Source organism: Carettochelys insculpta, chromosome 22 (assembly GCF_033958435.1).
Source record: "Carettochelys insculpta isolate YL-2023 chromosome 22, ASM3395843v1, whole genome shotgun sequence".
Taxonomy (NCBI): domain Eukaryota; kingdom Metazoa; phylum Chordata; order Testudines; family Carettochelyidae; genus Carettochelys; species Carettochelys insculpta.
This window is the reverse complement of record NC_134158.1, coordinates 17066320-17085981: the sequence shown is the minus strand read 5'-3', so window position 1 is coordinate 17085981 and position 19662 is coordinate 17066320. Positions and strand designations below refer to the sequence as shown.

General features: G+C 56.2%; 2 protein-coding genes across 2 annotated transcripts in view; both read right to left on the bottom strand.

The window, feature by feature from the left end:
- LOC142025194 (scavenger receptor cysteine-rich domain-containing protein DMBT1-like) overlaps positions 1 to 19662 on the bottom strand; it is a 903096-nt gene that overhangs the window by 83501 nt on the left and 799933 nt on the right. The window lies entirely within an intron of this gene.
- ZSWIM9 (zinc finger SWIM-type containing 9) lies at positions 790 to 18247 on the bottom strand. The gene is made up of 7 exons (XM_075016727.1): positions 18128 to 18247; positions 17319 to 17609; positions 15017 to 16372; positions 13280 to 13457; positions 5046 to 5186; positions 3610 to 3866; positions 790 to 2704 (listed from the first exon to the last, which is right to left on the bottom strand). The coding sequence occupies exons 2-7, from the start codon at positions 17564 to 17566 to the stop codon at positions 1351 to 1353; spliced, it is 3534 nt and encodes a 1177-aa protein (XP_074872828.1). The 5' UTR covers positions 17567 to 17609; positions 18128 to 18247; the 3' UTR covers positions 790 to 1350.

Genomic DNA, 19662 nt, shown 5'->3' with positions numbered 1-19662 from the left:
TAATATCTCACCTGCATGGAGCATGCTATGAAATACAGCCTGACCCCTGCTGATGTTCCACCTGCCTGGGGCATGCTGGGAAACAGTCTGACTCCTGCCATCATCCAGCCCCCATCCACAGCCTAGCCTAGCCACCCCTATTCCTTTGCTCTAGGGCACCCCCCCTCAACATTGCCCCATGAATTCCCCCACCACCATGGCCTGTCTGTGTTGACTAGGAATCCCTTGGCCATGGTGTTGGGCAGAGTTTGCAGGCAACTCTCCTCTGTTATGCCCATAGCCAGGGCCAGGCCAAACCACCTGTCATGGATAATTCACAGGACAGAGGTCTAGCTGAGTCCCTAGGTGTCACTGAAGGTGCCAGGCATGCTGCGGTCTCCTCCTTCCTGGGAGTGACGGAGTAGTTGTCACCCTGTCACTGTCCCATGGTACGAACCAGTTGTCAGGGCCAATATCAAAATCGGCAGTTGCAGTGGGCAGAAGAGTTAATGCCTGCCCCAGCTGAATGAGGCCAAGCTCTGCCTGGGCAGACACCCCTGTGTTGGTTACATTCTGGGATGTCTTCCACACAGCCAGGCTGCTAGACACTGGCTTTTTGAAGAAATGAAATCTGAGACTGTGAGAAGAGCCAACAGTTGCAGATGGGTGATGGCCTGGCATCAGCTGATTCAGATCCCTAATACTGCGGCACCAGTCTGGGCAGCTCCAGGATTGGCCCTGAAGGAAACCACAGAGCCAGAGCAAGAGCCAGGAAGGATCAAAAAGAAAAATATATATTTATTGGATAAACTGTATTCTCTATACAAAGACAGCATCACATGGCATCATACACCGACCTGCCCCTGCCAATGCAGACACCCAACATGTCATACCCCACCTGGCATCACTTGCCCACTCACCTGTGCCAGTGCTGACAGCCCAATGGGTCATACTCTGCCTTACACAATCACTCGCCCATCCCTGCCAGAGCAGACACCCCAGAGAGTCACACCCATTGTCCTCTGCTGGCAGGTGGTGGTTGCCCTCAGCTATGGGCCAGTGGTGGTTAGCCTCAGATACACGTACAGCCACAATGGGATCCCTACCTGTCTGGGTTCCAGGTGCTGGGAACAGGAGCACCAGGCCAATGATGGCTACCCAGCCTGGCACAGTCTTGCCTGGCATGGACTCTGGGTGCTCTCAGCTACAGGAGAGCACAGCCTGCCACTTTCCTCTTTTCCTTGTGAACACAAAGTCAAACAAAGAACAACACCCAGGCAGCCCATCCATCCTGATATCAGCATGGGGCATCGCCACCATGGCGATGGGCTGGTTTCTGCTGTGCTGTGTGAGCACCCAGAGCAGCTGGCCCTAGTACACGCTCAGCAATGCTGCCCGGTTCCTGTACAGCAGGTCAGGGTCAAAGAGTGCCAGCCCAACATGCAGGCGTGTGGCGAAGAGGTGGCGGCAGGGCAGCAGGCTAGAGGTATAGATGGAGCAAGAGCAGTGAGTCAGGGCCCGGTCCATGGTGAACTCAGACAATCCATCATGGAGCAGATAGCCCTCAGCCGTCTCCTGGAAGCGGTAGCGGCCATGACGCACGAAGCCCAGCTCCTCCTCGATCAGGCCAGCTGGCTCTGGCTTGCAGATAGCACGGTAGTGTGTGGCCAACTGCCCCTCATCCAGCTCACGGACCTCGCTGCTCACCTGCATGGCCAGCAGGTCTAGCATACACTGGGCAACGGTGGGCGAGGGACTGAGGGCTGCCAGCAGCCGGTGCTGGTGCTGCTTGAGCAGCTCACAGGCATTGACGTTGCGGGCCGTCTCAAAGGCCCAGAACTGCACCCACATCTCACTGCGCGGCTGCCAATGGCGCTGGAAGTAGCGCACAAAGCGCTGGGGGAGAATAGCCTTCATCCCCTGCACTGCCTGCTGGTAGGCAGCCGGTGACTTGGCTGCAGCCAGCTGGCAGAGCAGGGGCCAGATACGTTCATCTTCAGCGGCGCCCAGCTCTTGTGCCTTGCTGAAGAGCACTTCCAGCACCTGGGAACGGCAGATCTGCACACGGGCGTTGGGCAGCAGCTCCTTCACCGCCTCCAGGTGGGCGATCTCCACGCCCAGCGTGACACACCGAACCTGTGGTTTGAGCTCGGGAACGCTTTGCACCAGTGAGGCCAGTGTGAAGCGCAGCAGGTCGGGCGTCTCCCGCTGCGTCAGGCAATAGGCGACCTCGTGGCCACGCCCCGCCCCATCCACACACAGCACCGAGTACAGGTCAAACTCTTCGTTCAGCCCCACCATGCGGTCAAAGAAAAGCATCAGCGGGAAGCGCCGGCTCAGGGCCATCATGCGCGAGCTGAGGAAGAAGATGGTCTGCACAATGACCTTGTCCTCCATGAAAACTAGCTTGACCTTGGCGCCGGGGTCGCTGGCGAAGAGCCCATCCAGCACGGTCAGCACGTCCAGCACACCATGGTCACGGCTCTTGCAGTAGGAGAGCAGGCGCCGGACGTCCAGCGCCCCCACAAACTGCTTGGAGATCTTGTTGGTGGTGCGCACCGGCAGGCAGGAGTTGGCCATCAGGTAGCCCTTCTTGAAGTAGTAGGCGAACTCGATGGGGCACAGGGCATGGTTGTGGGCCAGCTGGCACTCGGTGACAATCAGCCGGTCCTTCTTGGGGCTCATCTTCAGCACAATGCTGGCACAGCAGCCCTTCTGCTGTCCCCTGAGGGCAGACAGAGAGAGAGGATTTGAGCACATGGGGAGATCCCTGCACACGCTGCACCAGTGGACGAGGAGGCACCACTGGGAGCTGGTAGAGGGGCCTGACCAGCACACGTCGGTGCTAGCTCTGGTAGCAGGAGCCTAGCTCACCAGCTCCCTGATCTGAGATGGAGGAACCACACTGCAGCACTCCTTGGGAGACTCCAGAGCCATGACAGGTGGTGCTCAGCTCTTGTGCTGGGCATTGAGATGCAGCTGCCTCTGGGATGGAAAATGAGGGCCATTTAAAAGTCACCCAGAATCCATGCACAACAGTTGAGACCAGGAAGGGGAGTCAGAGAGAGAGCGTAAGAGGGGGATGTAGGGAGATAGACTAGCCAGTTTGAGATTTCACCAGGACATCTGGGTCCTCATCCCAGCACTTAAGTGAATTCTCCATATAATCATTTTAATCACAAGTGAGGCAGAGTACAATGTAAATGTATGTCACCTCCCTTCAGAACAGACACAATTGAGCTGCCCTGGGCCTCATGGTCAGCACTGACTGCCATTAAGAGCACCCAGGACTGAGCCTCTTACTTCCTACAGCACAGCCCCTAGCACCACCCTAGGTAGGACATCAGGGCCAGCACTGTCTGCCAGGGAAGAATATCCCATATTAACATCCTCACAGCAAGGATATGGGTTCCTACACCTGGGACAGTTGCACCCAGCTTTGCTCACGGGCTCTGGAAGACACCAGGATGCATAGGGGATTGATACAAAAATGCATAGCACGGGGGAAATGGTATGTGCCCAGACTGGCGTCAGCTCATCCTGCGTAGCTGTGTACCTTTGTCCCCAGCTCAGCTTGTCCCCTAGCCCTTCTGCCTGTGCTGCTCCTTGCCCACCCCCATGGGTACTCACCCCTGATCCAGCTTGCTGGAGCCACGAAAGTCCTTGCAGACCAGGCGTACGGAGCTGTACTTAAGGGCCTCCACCACATCAGGCTGTGGGGGCGCTGTTGCCCACTTGCACTTGCTGAGGGGCACTGAATTCTTGACAAAGAAAAGGACCTTCCTGTGCTCGCACCAGGCGTCAAAGAAGGCGCTAAACTCCTCCCATGAGAAGAACTCCTTCTCCTGTAGCTCATCGTCCTCCATCTTGTCGGGTGGCTGGGCCTGCTGGGGACAGCTGGGGTCAGCTCTGGGACAGAGATCAATGCTGGAGACCCAGAGCAAGACAGGTACTTCTCAGCCAGCCTCCTGACCACGGATGGAGCAGAGGGACACTACGAAGGGACATGCAGCTGCACAGACTCAGCCCCGCAGCCTGAGTCTCCTGGATACGTGCTCCTGCTGTTCAGCCCAACCAGAGCTGCCTCTCCCCTGCCCTCAGTAACTGCTGTGACTCCCAGTATCTGCATTCTTCCACTGCAGGGCAGCTCTGGGGTGACAGAGAGGCAGGAGGCAACTGGCAATTGGTGCATGTATTGAAACTCCTCTGGAAGTGGAACATAGCCCCATGCAGCTTCACAAGCCCCTCAGCCCATGGGGCACTCTGCACCAGCAGCATGTTCTCACGCATGCCTATTGTCTGTCTGTCTGTCTCTCTCTTTCACACACATACACACATCCAGTGGCTTGGTAGCTGTCTAAATGCAAAGTCATTGTTTGCCCCATCACACCCCCTCTTCCCCCGGCTCCACTTAATTGGTTCTGTAGGGACCACTTCTCAGCCAGAAGCTATTTAACATTTTTATCAGCAGGCAGGCAGGCAGGCAGGCAGGCAATAAAAACTCCCAGCTGAGAAAAGCATTCATGGCTGACATACAGACTGACTGAAAGCATTAACTATTTTTTTACATGTAATTGGAGGTACACATCTCCTAGAACTGGAAGAGACCTTAGGAGGTCATCTCATCCAGTCCCCTGCCCTCTTAGTAGGAGCAAGCACCATCCCTGGAATCCATTTGCCCCAGTCCCTAAATGGCTGCCTCAAGGATTGAGCTCACCAAACCTGGGTTTAGCAGGCCAATGCTCAAACCACTGAGTTATCCCTCCCCCCAACTAGCATCACCTGGTCCCATTCAGAGTGCATTTAATGCAACCTGATCATAGAACCATGGAAGATTAGGACTGGAAGAGAGTCATGTAGTTCCACCCACTGCTCAAAGACCAGCCCCAACTAAGTGATCCCAGCCAGGACTTTGTCAAGCCAGGCCCTAAATATCTCTAAGGCTGGAGATTCCAATACCTGCCTAGAACACCCATTCCAGTGCTTCACCGATGGAAGGTCACACAAACTGAACAGGGGCTGAATCTGGAAAGCAGGGGCCCAGAAAGGGATTTAGGGACAAACACCTCAACTTGGGCTCCCAGGATGATGCTCTGGCAACAAAGGCTAAGGTGAGCCTTGGCTGGACTGGGAGGTAGAAAGTAGTTTTCCCTCTGGGGATGGCACTGGCTGGACAGGCCCTGGACTTCTGCGGGCTGTTCTGATGTCCATGTTCATAAAGGATGTTGAATAATTGCTGAGGGTGCAAAGAAAAAACAAAACAAAATCAAACCTGATTCATGGGCTGCAGAAAATGCCTACAAGGCAGACAGACTGAGCCTGAGATGTTTAGTTACTAAAGATGAGAGGCAGCTTGGTTACATGTCACAGAGAGACAATCCCAGATTCTTTAATCTACCAGAGAAAAGACAGAAGAGGAGCCATTGGTGGGAAGGTGAAATCAGATCAATTCTAACTAGACCTAAAGCAAATGTGTTTAGCATGGAGGGTGAGTGAACACTGGAACAAACGTATGACTTCCCCAATGCTCACTGGATTCAGGTCCAGGCTGGATGCTCTTCTGGAAGATGCTTCAGTCAGACACAAATTACTTGGCCCACCAGATGGTGACTAGGTGAAGACTCAGGCTGCTTCATACAGGGGGCTGGACTCAATGACTTCCTGAGGTTCCTTCCAATGCTACGATTCTATGATGCTGGCAGGTTGTTGCTGTAAGCTGAGCCCTGTGCTGACAGCCTCTCAGATTTTCTGGAATTACCCCCACCCCATGAGATTGCAAAGGCAGATTGGAAGCTCTGGCAATTCCACCATTTGCCGGCTCGGGGGAAGTGCCTATAGCGCAGAACTATCAGGTACCCAACAGCCACTGCATGCAACAGTAAACTTCCCATACCCCCATATCACAACCACACTACTCCAAAGTGTATCGCTGTGGTGTGCATTCCTTCTGTCTCACACTCACAGTCCACACTATGGGTTACACTCCCAAGTCATAATCCCCCTGACTCACACACAGAGACTCCACTGTGTCACACAGCGCGGCACACGTCCAAGTGATATATATGTGGTCCCCACGCCATCATACAAATTCAGCCCCCTTTTGGTGTCACACCCCCACTTATCACACACTTCCCATTGTGTGTCACTCCCCAATGCTACAGATGCCAAATCCAGATGGACCATTGTTGCCATTTAGTCTGATCCCCTGTGTAACACAGGCCAGAGAACTACTTGAAAAAATTCTTAGGGCAGACCTTTTACAATAGCACACACTTGATTTAAAACTGCCAGGGATGGAGAATCTACCACAACCTTTGGTACATCGTTCCAATCTTTCTTTATTCTCACTGTTAAATTTACACCTTATTTCCAGTCTCAATTTGTCCAGCTTTCACTTACACCCATTGGATCATGTTAGATTTTTGTGTTTTAGACTGCAGAGCCATTATTCAATATTTTTCCCCTTCTAGGTACTTGGAGACCATGACCAAGTCAGACCTTAACCTTCTCATTGGTAAGCTCAATAGATTGAGCTCCCTGAGTCTCCCACTATAAGGCAGGCTTTCCAATCTTTTAATCACTCTTGTCAGTCTTCTCTGACCCCTCCCTTCAGCTGACCAATACCTTTCTTGAAATGTAGATACAAGAACTGGACACCAGTGCCAAATACAGAGGTAAAATTACCTCTGTGTTCCAACTCAGAACTCCCATTTATACCTTCCAGGATTGCAATAGCTCTTTCCACCACGGTGTCACACTGAGAGCTTGTGTTCTGCTGATTAGCCATCCCAACCCCAAAATTTTTTGCAGTCATCGCTTTCCAGAAGGGAGTTCCTCATGGAAGAATGGCTGACATTTTTTGTCCCTGGAGACAGACATTTACATTTAGCCGTGTTAAAGGACGTATTGTTTGTTGCACACAGTTCAATTAAGTGCATAAGATCAGCAACCTATCTGCTTCATTACTTACCATTCCACTCATTTTTGTGTGATCTGCAAACTATGAGTGATATTTTATATTTTCTTCTAGGTCACTGATAAAAACTTAGAACAGCATAAGGCCAAGAACTGACCCCTGGGGGGCCTCCCGGACCCACACACAACCAATGATCATTGGCTATTTACAATTGCCTCTTGAGACCTATCAGTTTTTGATCCATTCACTGTGTGCCCTGTTACATTCACATTGTTCTAACTTTTTAATGTTGCGTGGTACCAAATCAACTCCCTTACAGAAATCTAAGTATATAACATCACTTCTATTACCTATATCAATCAGATGTGTAATCTCATTAAAAAATCAAGCTACTTTGGCAGGGTCTATTTTTTCACATTGACTGGCATGCACTACTACAGTATCCCTTCCTTTTTTATTAATTGAGTCTTGTGTCAGCTGTCCCATTAGCTCGCTTGGGATTGAGGACCGGCGGTCAGGACTGTAATTCTCCAAGTTGTCTTCTTTACCTCCTTTATCTGTTTCAAATAGTGGCACAAAATCAGCTTTCTTCCACGACACCAGTGCTCCAGGAGATACTAAAAATCAACATGCACTGTCCAACGAACACTCAGACAGCTCTCACACACACATGGCTCCAGGTGCCCCAGGCCTGGGAACTAGCAGTGCTGGAGGGCTGCAGCTCCTTCGGGCTCCCTGCCTAGCACCAGGGCTGCCTTCCCCACACCAGGGGTCCCGTCTTCCTGCCCACCCTGCATGCCGGGGGCTCTGCTGTCGGCCACAGCTGGGGGGAAGGGGGCAGGAGCTGGATGTCAGCACCCCGCCTCTTGAAAATGTCCCTCTCATTGCCAGCTCTCTGCCCTGAGCTGCTGACCCAGCCCTGCACATAGCTGGGACAGGGACCCACCAGCAGCCCCGAGCCTCAGCTCTGTGCTGTGCGGGTCCGGCCCCCTGCAGCAGCCCCCACACCCCCCGCCAGACAAACCACGCCCAGCCCCCCCACCGGCAGCCCCTGCCCCTCTCACCAGTCAGGCAGCACCGGGATGCTCCCCAGGCAGCAAGAGCATCCAGCCCCCCACAATGCACCGCGGCCCTCAGCCAGGTCCCCGCAGCTCCCATACTGCACTGCGGCTCTCACCCCCGCCCCCAACTGTCCCCTCACTGGACTAACGTCCTCGCTCTGCCCCGACCCTCCCCACAATGCATTGCGGCCACCCCCCCCCTCCTTTCTCCCACAGAGCCCTGTGGCATCCCCCCCAGCAGTCCTGTCTCTGTAGTACCGTCCTCACCCACCCCCATCCTCCCCACAATGCACCGCAGCGTTCACCCAGCCCCCCCCACGCAGCAGTTACCCCCCTACAGCGCTAGTGTCCTCACTGAGAGCGCTCCCAGATCCCCCAATGCACTGCAGCCCTCACTCCCCCCCACAGACCCAGCACTGCACTACCATCAGCCAGCCCCTGAACCTCCTTCCAGTGCAGCCCCCAAGTCCCTCAGTGCACTGCAGCCCTCACCCCCAACAATTCCACCACTGCACTACCATCCTCTGCTGGCCTCCTGACCCCTCAACGCAGGACAGCCTTCACCCAGCCCTCCAGTTCCTGCAATGCACTGCAGCCATGTGTCCCCCCCTCCCCCACACTGAACAGCAGCTTTCATAGGGGGAGGGATAGATCAGTGGTTTGAACATTGCCCTGCTAAACCCAGGGTTGTGAGCGCAATACTTGAGGAGGCCATTTAAGGATGGGGGCAAACTGATGGCAGGGCTAGTGCTTGACCCCCCCCAAGAGGGCAGGGGACTGGACTAGATGACCTTCTAAGGTCCTTTCCAGTTCTAGGAGGTGTGTATCTGGCTCCCTTGTGCTCATGGCATGGTGTGGATGGCCGCAGGGGAATCTCAGTGAAGCTGGATGTCTTTGCCTATAGACAGCAGAGCTTTTACTCTCCCTGTACAGTGAAGAGGGGCCAGCACTAGTGTGAATGGAGCACCCTGTAAGGGTAACAATAAGCAGCCTGGCATTGCTATCCCTGCACACAGCAGACCTAGCATCTTTGGACCAGGCTGGATAAGATAAGACACTGGGGTAGCACTATAAGCAGACCAGGATTTATATAATGGAGATACACATCTAGAACTGGAAGGGACCTTGGGAGGTCATCTAGTCCTGTTCCCTGCCCTCTTAGCAGGACCAGCCACCATCCCTGACATCTATTTGCCCCAATCCCTAAATGGCCTCCTCAAAGATTGAGCTCACAATCCTGGGTTTAGCAGGCCAATGATCAAACCACTGATCTATCCCTCCCACCTCCCACATGTGCTCCCAGCACATGGGGCAAAACATCCTGCCCTGTGTTAGCTCACCGGTGGCCTTGGACTAATTGTCTGGCATGTGTTTTCACACCTCCTCGGTATCTGTCACTTTTTAGGGGGTGCTTGTGTTTTAGCAATGGGAGGATCAGCAGGTAGAAAGTTGGTTTGCCCAGCTCAACTGTGGGGCCCATGCCAGAAGCTCCATATAGTCCCCAGCCTGGAGTGGTTTGGTAGGGTGTGACTACACAGCAGGTGTACTGTCATGCTGAGGGTGCAGTGACAGGGGCCCATGGGATAGGCCCAACGACAGAGTTGGGATTTAGAGACTGGCATGTAACCTGCTAGCTTATAACCTCTCGTCTGGGCAATACAGTCACTGGGGGCTGGATGAAAGGCACCCCTAGGTATGCATTGCTGGGATGGAGTGAGGAAATGTAGGCCCTTTTTGAGGCCTGGTCTATGCTACGAAGTCAGGCTGTCAGAAGATGCCTTGCATCAGCCCATTTGTACATGCATCTATGGTCCACTGTGTTCTCCACCAACGTGTACTTTATAGGGACTGGTCAACCCACATCCCGTAACAGCATGGAGCTGACCTGCAGAGGCTGACACGCTGCGAACACGCATGCTACACGGCACATGTTGATCCCCACAGTCCTCCAGCAGCTGTTCTACCGTGTCACATTGCCACAACAGTGACTACCTTGCTCACAAAAGTGGACTCCTTTGCCCAGGCCCCAAACATCACCCCACTCCACTCACCCTCCCCATTTTGAAATGACTTTTCCTGACTGCCAGGCTTGGTGATCACACTCTTCTCAGCTGACCATAGTTATGTGCAGCTGCACCGTGAGCCATGCTGTGGTGAATTACACCAGTTCCACACTCCCGCTTCTACGGCAAGACAACTGTGCAAACAGTTACAGACCAACTGTAGAAATAAGGACACCTACACCCAGTGTGCCAAAAGGCTGCAAGTGCAGGGGAACGACAGTGCTCAGCAGCTGTGCCATATGAAAGCAAAGGAATTTTGCAAGGGATGCCGTAAGGTCAGGGAGGACAATAGTTAATCTGCTGCTGGGCTACAGATCTGCCAACTCTGTAGGGGAACTACAGAGAAGATCCCACCAGCTTGCTGTAGTTACTTAGGGGGAACCGGAGACGCAGATCTCTACAAAGAAGAGTGAGAAGGAGGGTGAGACAGGATGGAGGATTCCACCCACACTGTGAGCAAGGCCCACAGCCTAGCCAGTCCCACCAATCATGCAGCCCAATATTTAAAGACCGAGACAAACTCCTCCCATATTTCCTTACACGGTTCATGACATCTGCTTGTCACCACCTCTTGCCTCATGCTCCCAGAGCATGGGGCAAAACATCCTGTCTGCTGTTAGCTCACAGTGGCCTTGGACTAATTGTCCGGCATGTGTTTTCACACCTCCTCGGTATCTGTCACTTCTTAGGGGATGCCTGTGTTTTAGCAACGCAAGCAATATTTTGGCTAAGGTCATACAGTAAACTTGTAAACAAGCTACTTCAACACACAGCCTCACGCTGATCCACAGCTTCTGCTTCATGTCTCACAATCTTAAACCAGGCCACGCAGTTCAGGCTCTTGCTCTCTTACAGGCTGGTCCACTGAGATCACTACTGACATTTCAAGATTAAGCTGTAAGTCAGGAGAGGCCTTGCTTAAAGCTTTCTGCCCAGCTGTATTCTTGACATGTGCATCATGAACCTTCCCTGACTAGCCCACACTGATGTCAGCGAAGCCTCCCTGGTGATCCACCCACACTTACATAACTATCATAAAGCCCTTTCTGTGTCTTCTGGGGAAAAGGGGGCTGGCACCAATGGATGTAAATGTTGTCTATTGCCACACCACCATTCAGGAACCCGCCTGCTGTAAATCCATCCTGAGTCACAGTCCTGCACAGCCGGACACCAGCAACAGCCCAACACACTTGCAGGGTGCCCACCTCCCTTCCTGGCTGGGTGTGGTTGCAGTCTTTACACAGCCCCAGCCCTGGTACCTTGGAGGACTCCTCTACGCTGTTTGGGATGGGTGCGGCAGGATCCTGAAGCCTCCACCAATGTTCCTTCTCCACGTGCAGAATGTGTGGATGTGCCCCACTAAGAAAAATATGCTGCTGGCTGTGGGTGCTCTGCTAATCAGCTGGGCGGTATCTGAATCTCTCCTGAGAGGCCCAAGTGCTCATCCTATAGGGAACAATAGTCTCCAACCCGTCACATCCTCAGAATGGATTTTCCAACACCAGAATGATTTCCCACTGACCAGCAACCTTGCCAGCTTCCCAAATACGATTGCTACGTGCACCTCCATTGTCAGTGTAGCTCTCATTCTGCTCAGCTCCTAGACCCAGGAATACGGCCTTTCACACCTCCAAACACTGCAGCTGCTGCTCGCCACCCCAACCCGCATGATGACATGATGCCACCAGCCATTTTGTGAATGCCCCAACCCTGATTTGTGCTGCTGTCTCTCTCGGCAAACTTTCCTCGAGATCTCCTGTCCCGCTTGTAGTTCTTCTTGCAGGTCTGCATGTAAAGGCAAATTCCACGTCCTGGGTTTGCAATATTTGTGAGAACAGTGCAGAGCACTGCAGGCTCCATGCTTCTGGCACAGAGAGCAGAGACTGAAGCGTGCCCAAAGGTATGGGGGGCTTTAAAAGAGAGACACGAAAATGACAGCATATGCACAGCATTAGGGGATGGAGAAAGCTGCAAGCTGGGAACTTGACCCCCTAGTTCCCAGATCCCTGAGCAAGTTACACACATCCCACAATGGGACAGCATCACCTGGCACGGTAGAACGTCCACCCTGGTGCAGCGCACTGTGCAGGGACACAAGAACTCCTGGGAAACATGGGCAGTGCCAACAACACAATCGGCCAAGTACACACATGCCTGAGTGCTGCACACACTTTCACACTCTCCTCCGCAGCCTGGGGCATGGGTTACCGGCTGGGATCAGCTGGGCAAACAGTTCACCTGATCCGTTCCCTGCCCCGGCTTGCTCCTCCCCACCTGTGACACAAAACGGTTCGGTATCTTGAGGACTGAAATGCTTTTTCATATGACTGAAGTATTTGGGCTCAGCCCAGGTGTCTAGGTGGTGCAGCACCTGGGCCAGGCAGGTCAGAGATGTGTGAATGAGCCCATCTGGCCTTCAGCTGTGTGAAACTAAGACTATACACAGTCTCCAGCATCTGTCTCTGGCCTCCCCCTCCTTCCACAGCCAGTCCAGCCTGAGCACACACTCACCCTCTTGGCCCACAGAGGGAGTCTTGGGCACTTCTGTTCCAGCAGGCCCTTGCCCTCCTTTCCAGCGTCCCTGCCCTCCAGGAGACATGGTTACATCTGCCCTGTGCCCTCCACCTTTGCCAACTGCCCAATGAGTGCCTTGTACTCATTGCTATCAGCTCCCTCAGACAACTGCAGCTTCCACTCCCTTCTCAGCTCCCCAGGTCTTTGACTAGTCACCTTGCAGTCAAGGGGTTTCATTACACAGACCCAGCCTGTTTTCTCTTGCCTGGCTCGGGAGCAGAGCAACCCTGACTGCCAGCTCAGCCCACTTCCATTTGGGAACAGCTGGAGGTTATTATCCCCTAGGTGAGCCTGTGGGGCAACCTGGCAGCGGGTTGTATAGCTATTAGGGAAGGGACAGAGGCCAGTCAGAGGTCCTGTGTTCTATCCCCAGCTCAGGGAGGGTGTGGGACCTAGGGGGCATGGGGAGCCAGAACTCCTGGGATGTCGCTGGCAGTAGAACGGGAGTGGTTATCTAGTGGGATGGGATGCACGGGGACAATTGGGCCTGGGTGATGACCATGTGATACTTGCGAATCTGGGCAGAAGAGGGGTGCGGGGTCACACTAATACTCACCTCATGACCTGCTCCCACCCCACCTCTGGCAAATGGGGTTCTCTCATTCCACTCTCTGGCCCCACACAGAGCAAGGCATCACCTGCACGGGCTGCCCTCTAGTCCTGGGCAGGAGCAGGCCAGAACTTACCAGCTGAGGTCCAGGCTGGAGGTAAAGCATAGCTCCTCCTGCCCTTCCGGCTTGGCTGGGGTTTGGCTTCTCCCTCAGGCAGAGGAGCTGGGATTGCCAAGGTCCCGAGGCCAGCACACCGCTTGGCAGAGGTCTCCCCATTCCTTCTGCAGGCCCCATGGCAAAGCCTGGCTCTGTGCTGCCATGACAAGAGCTCAGTGCTCAGCCATAATGCTCGATTGCCCACCTGGCCTCCCCTAAAGGGCTGTTAGGCTGTCCCCACCGGCTGAGTGAGCAGCTGGCCTCTCACTGGATGGGAATCTCCTGTAATATCTGACCACAATGTGGGTCTCAGTTCCCCCTTTCACACTGTTACAATGGGGACTTTGCTCTCAGGGGCTACTAAGGACACACCACCCTGCAGTTAGACGCCAGAGCTAGCCCCTGTAAGCTGACTCAGCTAGACTTGAGGGCTCAGGCTGGCGTGCAGCTCTGACCAGGTGGGTCCCAGAGCTCATGTGAGCCCGGAAGCCGCCGCTGCTACTGAACTGTCCCAGAGCCGGAGTCAGCTGGCACAAGCCAGCCGCCGGTGTCCTACTACAGCGTAAACCTGGCCTAAGAGACACAGGCAGGCAAGGCACCCAGCTGTGAGCCAGCGCAGGTCCCTGCAAGGCTGACTGTGGAGCAGTGGGGAATCTTTGCAGACAATGGCAAACCCAGTTCCCAGGGCAGGGACATCCAATGCCCAGAGTGGGGCAGATTTCCATCTCTCTGCAGGGAAGCTGGGCACCGGGGAAGGTCTGAGGTGAGCGACAAGAGAGAGCTGCTGGAAGGAATCAGGGATTTCACCTGGAAAATGACCACGGTGGTCAGACAGGGAGAGAGAGAGAGGGAATCCTGGGGTTCCCTATGGCTTGTGGAGGACCAGAGTGGGCTCTGTGCTGAGTGATGGACGGCCTGGGGCTGTGCGCCATTGTCAGTCCTGGCCAAGGTGTGCTGCCCCTGCAGAGGGGGCCTCTCTCTCCAAGGAGTCTGTCTCCCTTAGACTGGCAGGCCAGGGTGCTCCCCCCGCACCTCAGCCACGCCCCAAACAGCACCTTCCGAAAGGCATTTTATTGATCGGAAGTTTGTGCAGAGTCCCTTCCACTATATCCTGAGCCTCCCAGACACCCCCAAGACACTTCTCACTGTCCCAAGGCCTTGCACCGTAGGGATTTCCCATCCACAGATTCACACACCCCGCCCCCACAGTCCCATCCCCTGGACCTGTTGGCAGGCAGTTCTCACCCTCTGCCCTCAGGCACCTCCTGTTCCCCACTGCCATAGTGCAGCTGTGGGAGCAGTTCTGAGGCTGTCAGTCCACGTGGCACCCAGGGCCAGGAGATGGCTGGGCCCTCTAGTGCCAGGTAGGACGGCAGCCACCCAGTGCGCCAAGCCCCGCAATTGTCGGGGCAGCCACCTGGCATGTTGAAACCCCCAGTTGGGGCAGCCGCCCGGCACGAAGAGGCAACCCACCCCCTATGGTCAGGGCACATGCCTGGCGTGATGACACCCCCCCATATTGGGGGCAGCTGCCCAGCATGCCAAGACCACCCCCACATTTGGGGCAGCCACCCATGGGTCAGGGCAGCCGCCAGCGTGATGACACTCCCCCATAGTGGGGGCAGCTGCCTGACATGCCAAGACTCCCCCCGTGGTCAGCGTAGCCTCCTGGCACACCAAGACCCTCACCCCATGGTCAGGGCAGCCACCCAGTGCTAGGTGTCCTGCTCCTCATCGCCTGATGAGGGGTGCAGCAAGCTGGGGTCATACAGGGGCTGCCCAGTCCACAGACGGGTGGCGAAGAGGTGGCGGCAGGGCCGGCGGCTGGAGACGTAGATGGAGCAGGAGCAGGCGGCCAGGTCGCGGCTCACCAGGAAGGAGCAGATGCCACCGTCCAGCAGGAAGCCCTCGGGCACCTCCTTGACGTGGTAGTTGGCGTGCTTGGCCAGGCCCAGCTCCTCGGCGATGAGCGCGGCGCTGTCGGGCGGGCACACGGCACGGTACAGCTCCGACACCCGCTCCTCATTGAGCGCCGCCATCTCCACCCGCAGCACCTGCAGCTCCAGCAGCCCCCGCACGCAGGCCGCCAGCCCCAGCGGGGGGCTCAGCACAGAGCGCAGCTTCTGCTGGTGGAAGCTCATGTGCTCCAGGAAGGGGCAGTCGCGGTTGCGCTCGAAGGCCCAGCACTCCGCCCACATGCCCTTGTTGTGGTGCCAGTGCTCCAGGTAGTACTGCAGGAAGGGCAGCGGCGCCACGTCCTCCAGGTCACTCAGGTACTGGCTGTAGACACGGGGCGAGCCGGCGTTGGCCATGTTGTGCAGCAGGTTGCGCACCTTGTCCTCCTTGGGCACGCCCAGCTCGCGCGCCTTGCGGTACAGCGCCTCCAGCACCTGCAGCCTGCAGATCTGCACCCGGGCGCAGGGCAGCACCTCCTCCACCGCGTCCACGTCCGTGATGCCCGCCCCAACCGTCAGGCACTTCACCTTCAGCTTGATGTCTGGTGCGCTTTGCACCAGTGAGGCCACGATGAAGATGACCAGGTCGGGCACGCCCCGGCGGGCCACACAGTAGGCGCACTCCCGGCCCCGCCCGTTGCTGTCCTGGCACAGCACCGAGTAGAGCTCGAACTCGCTATTGATGCAAGCTGCTTTGTCCATGTAGAGGCAGCGGGGGAAGCGCTGCACCAGCCCCCGCATGTGCGAGGTGGCCAGGAAGATGCTGTTGAGCACGGCCACGTCCTCCTGGAAGACCAGCTTGACCTTGGCGCCTGGGTCGCCTTTGAAGAGGCCGTCCAGCTGGCTCAGCAGCTCACACATGCCCTTGTCCTTGGCCTTGCTGTAGTCCTCCAGGTTCCAGATGAGGTCGGGCGCCAGGAACCGCTTGGACACACTGTTGGTGATGCGGATGGGGAGCCCCATGCTGGCCTCCAGCTGGTGACGCTTGAAGTAGTGAGCAAACTCCACCTCTGACAGCTTGTGGTTGTGCTCCAGGCTGGCCTCAATCACCACCAGCCGGTCCTTCTTGGGGCCCAGCCGCAGCGTGATGGAGGCCGGGCAGTCGATCTTCTCGCTGCTGGGGAGGGGAAACAGAGGGGTTAGCATGGGACAGCCCGGATGGAGGTGGGGCAGGGGGCTGGCAGAAGAATGAGCCTGAAGCAGATGAAGGCATGACTTGCTACTGCCAGTGATGTGGGCAGTGACAGTGGCTGCGGCCAGCCACCAGGGTTCCCTGTAAGCTGAGCACTTCGGCAGCCGCCCATGGGAGAGTCAGGTGCTGCTCAGTTGATTAAGAGAGCATCGACAGCCACTACCCACAGCCGTCAGCATGTGTTTCTACTGGTGGTGCACATCCTTGTATGCGTTGGCGCATAGAACAAAATTTATTCTGCCCATGGATGGAAAAAATTAGAGGAAACCCTGCCAGCCACCCATCCAGCACCATATGATCAACCCACCTCTTGACCTGGGTAGCTAAATGGAAAGGGGCCGTGGACGTGCTACCGGCTTCCACAGGGCACAGCACCACGGAGAAGGGCTCAGGCTGCAAACTGCCACACCCAAGGGAGGCAAGAGAGCCCTGTCACAGACATGTTTAACCCTGGGCCAGGGCCAGGCCCAGCCAAGAGACCCCCTTGCCAGGAAACAGCCGGAGCAGCCCTGAGCACAGCCCAGCTGTAACGCACAGCTATCCCCTGGCAAGGCAAATGGCAGCTTCCCAGACGCAGACAGGGCCCCCTCTGGCACCGGAGCTCAGGGAACGGGAGAGGCCCCAGTGGCGCACAGGGGAAGGCAGAGCGCCACGCAATGACAGTGTCGGGGGAAACACCCGCACAGGGAACCTAAATGCTGCAGCATGGACTTAGTGGGGGACAGTGTCCCAGCCAGCGGGGCTCAGAGGGGGATGGAGGGTTGTGTCCTAGCAAGCAGGGCTCAGTGGAAGGATGGTAGGTGGTGCCCCAGTCAGCCCAGCTCAGGGGATGGGGTGTGGAGCCCCAGCCAGCCCGGGGGCCCCCACTCACAGCCGGTTGCGTTGCACGGTGCTCTGGCCCACGTAGGTGCCGCTGTGCTTGCAGATGAGGCGGACGAAGCGGAAGCGCAGGGTGGTGGCCAGGCTGGGCTGGTAGTGCAGCGGGTTCTGGCGCAGCGAGATCAGTGGCTTGAGGCTGGCGATGATGAACAGCACCTTGTGCTTCTCGCACCAGTCGTCGAAAAAGCTGCTGAACTGATGCCACGTGTGGAACTCCTGGCCCAGGCCCAGGTCCCCCATGGCCCCACGGGCGGAGGGTGGGCATGGGGAGCCCCCGCCACTGCTGAAGGGGATTCAGAGCCACCATCAGCTCTGGGAAGGGGTGGGGAGGACACAGCTGCCTCCCCATTCTGGCCCCTCCCACTGCCAGGTCCCGCCTGCTTCTCCACCAGACACAACGGGCCCAGCCCCCCAATTCCCCTGTAAACAAAGGACCTGAAGCCCTGACTTTGCCAATGCAACTGCCCCGACCTCCTAATGCTCCCTACACCCCCTGTGCAATGGATCCCTTCCTCTCCCCATGCAACAGGCCCGGCCCCTAACGTGCCTCGTACCCCGCCCGTGCAACGGGACCTATCCTCACTCGGTGCAACTAACGCACCCGGCCCCCTTCCCAGGGCGATGCACCGCGCCTCGCCGCCCTGCAGAAACGGGCCCCGCCCCATGCTCCTCGTGCCCCCTCCCTGTGCAATGGGCCAGCCCCCTGGTGGCCCCCTTGCAACGGACCTGCCCCTCCCCGGGCCACGGACCCAGCCCCCTGGTGCCCCCCGTGCACTGGACCTGCCCCCCCGCCGCCCGTACCTGCAGCGCTCCGTCCGGTCCCGCAGGCCCGGGCACCGGGGCTTCTCCCCCACAATGCACCGCGCGCGCCGCGGCCGAGCCGGGACCGGACAATGCCTCGGTGTCCCAGCGTGCCCCGCGCGTGGCCCGGCCTTGGGGCGGGACTCACCGGCGGTGGGGGTCTGCCGGCGGGAGGGGCGCAGGAAGTCGGGGGCGGGGTCTGTGCTGAGAGGAGGGGCGCGGGGGCTCTGGGGTGCCTGGGCAGGGGGAGGGCCACAGGGGATATCCTGGGGGCAGGGGGTGCAGGACCTGGGGGCATTGGCCTGGGGTGGGGGCCACAGGGGATATAATGGGAAGAGGGGTGCAGGGATCCTGGGAAGGAGCTGGGCTTCGGGGAGGGGGTACAAGGAATCTCTAAGTGGTGCTGTCCTGGAAGATGGGGTGTGGGGTGGGAAACCTTTTTTCTATTGGGCCCACACCCCACAGGAAAAAAAAAAACACTTGGGGGCCACACCCCAGTGAAAAGCAAAGCTCAGAAAACTGGGTGGGCCCTCACGTTTGGATGGGTAGGCCATGATGGGGAACCCTGCTGTCCCCTACCCACACTTTCCATCCATTGGTCTTCCTCTCCTGCCCGAGAGCGGTGTCTCCCTGTGGCCAAAAAGAATTTAAGCAAGTGGCCGGATCCAGCCTGTGGGCTGCACATTTCCCATTCCTGTGCCTTAGGGGGATCAGCTGGGTTGTCCTAGAGGGAAGAAGGAAGGGGATGGGGTGCAGGACTTGGTGGCTGGAGAACAGCATCTAAACTGGATCCCAGGGCAGGCAGAGAGGCAAGACTGGGGTATAGGGTGTATTTGTGGGACCATGTAAACATGTGCTGTGGTTGTGCATTGTGAACAGGCCTGTGGTTGTTAATACAGTATAGGTGTGATGGTGAGTTTGTGCCAGTGCTGTCACCCAACGGTGGCCAAATCTGCCCCTTTCAACCAAAATCTATTTAAAGCATTAATAAACTTAAAGGTTTGGGACATTTTATTTTGGAAAACTCTTTTTTTATCCAGCTAACCCCAAGCTAACTATGTCATTAAACACCTGGCCCCTCTCATGCTAACTCTAACCTGTAACCTCATTCTAGCCCTAATCTGAGACCTGACATTAACCATAATCATAGCTGCTCAACCCTTGCCTTTCTGTCCCCACTTCACCCTTTCCCCCAGACCTCTACTCCAGCTCAGTTTCTTCCCCTCAGCATGCCCCATCTCACTCCCCTCCCTCCTTCTTGCAGCTTCCTGAAAGTGGCATTTCAGCTGTTCACAGGGGACTTCCTGGAAGGAGTCCTTCAGTGAGGTCACCAGAAGGAGGAAGGCAGAGGGCAGGAGCCTGGCTGACAAGTGGTGCTCAGCACCCATTAGTTTTTCCCTGAGCACCCAGGGAGTCTATGCCTATGATCTTAGCTCAGGTTACCGTTTGGTCACGGGTTCTGTGAAGCTAACAGATCTCTGAGAACAACAAGAAGTCTTGTGGCACCTTATAGACGAACACATTTTGGTGCATAA

What these genes read in the sequence shown, in the direction of transcription:
- ZSWIM9 (XM_075016727.1), bottom strand. Translation starts at nt 17,566, where the DNA reads ATGGGGGACCTGGGCCTGGGCCAGGAGTTCCACACGTGGCATCAGTTC. An exon ending in GATGAGGAGCAGGACACCTA is followed by an intron (nt 13,458 to 15,016) that starts GCACTGGGTGGC and finishes TTGTCATGGCAG; the next exon opens with CACAGAGCCAGGCTTTGCCA. An exon ending in TCCTGGGAGCCCAAGTTGAG is followed by an intron (nt 3,867 to 5,045) that starts GTGTTTGTCCCT and finishes AGCTGTCCCCAG; the next exon opens with CAGGCCCAGCCACCCGACAA.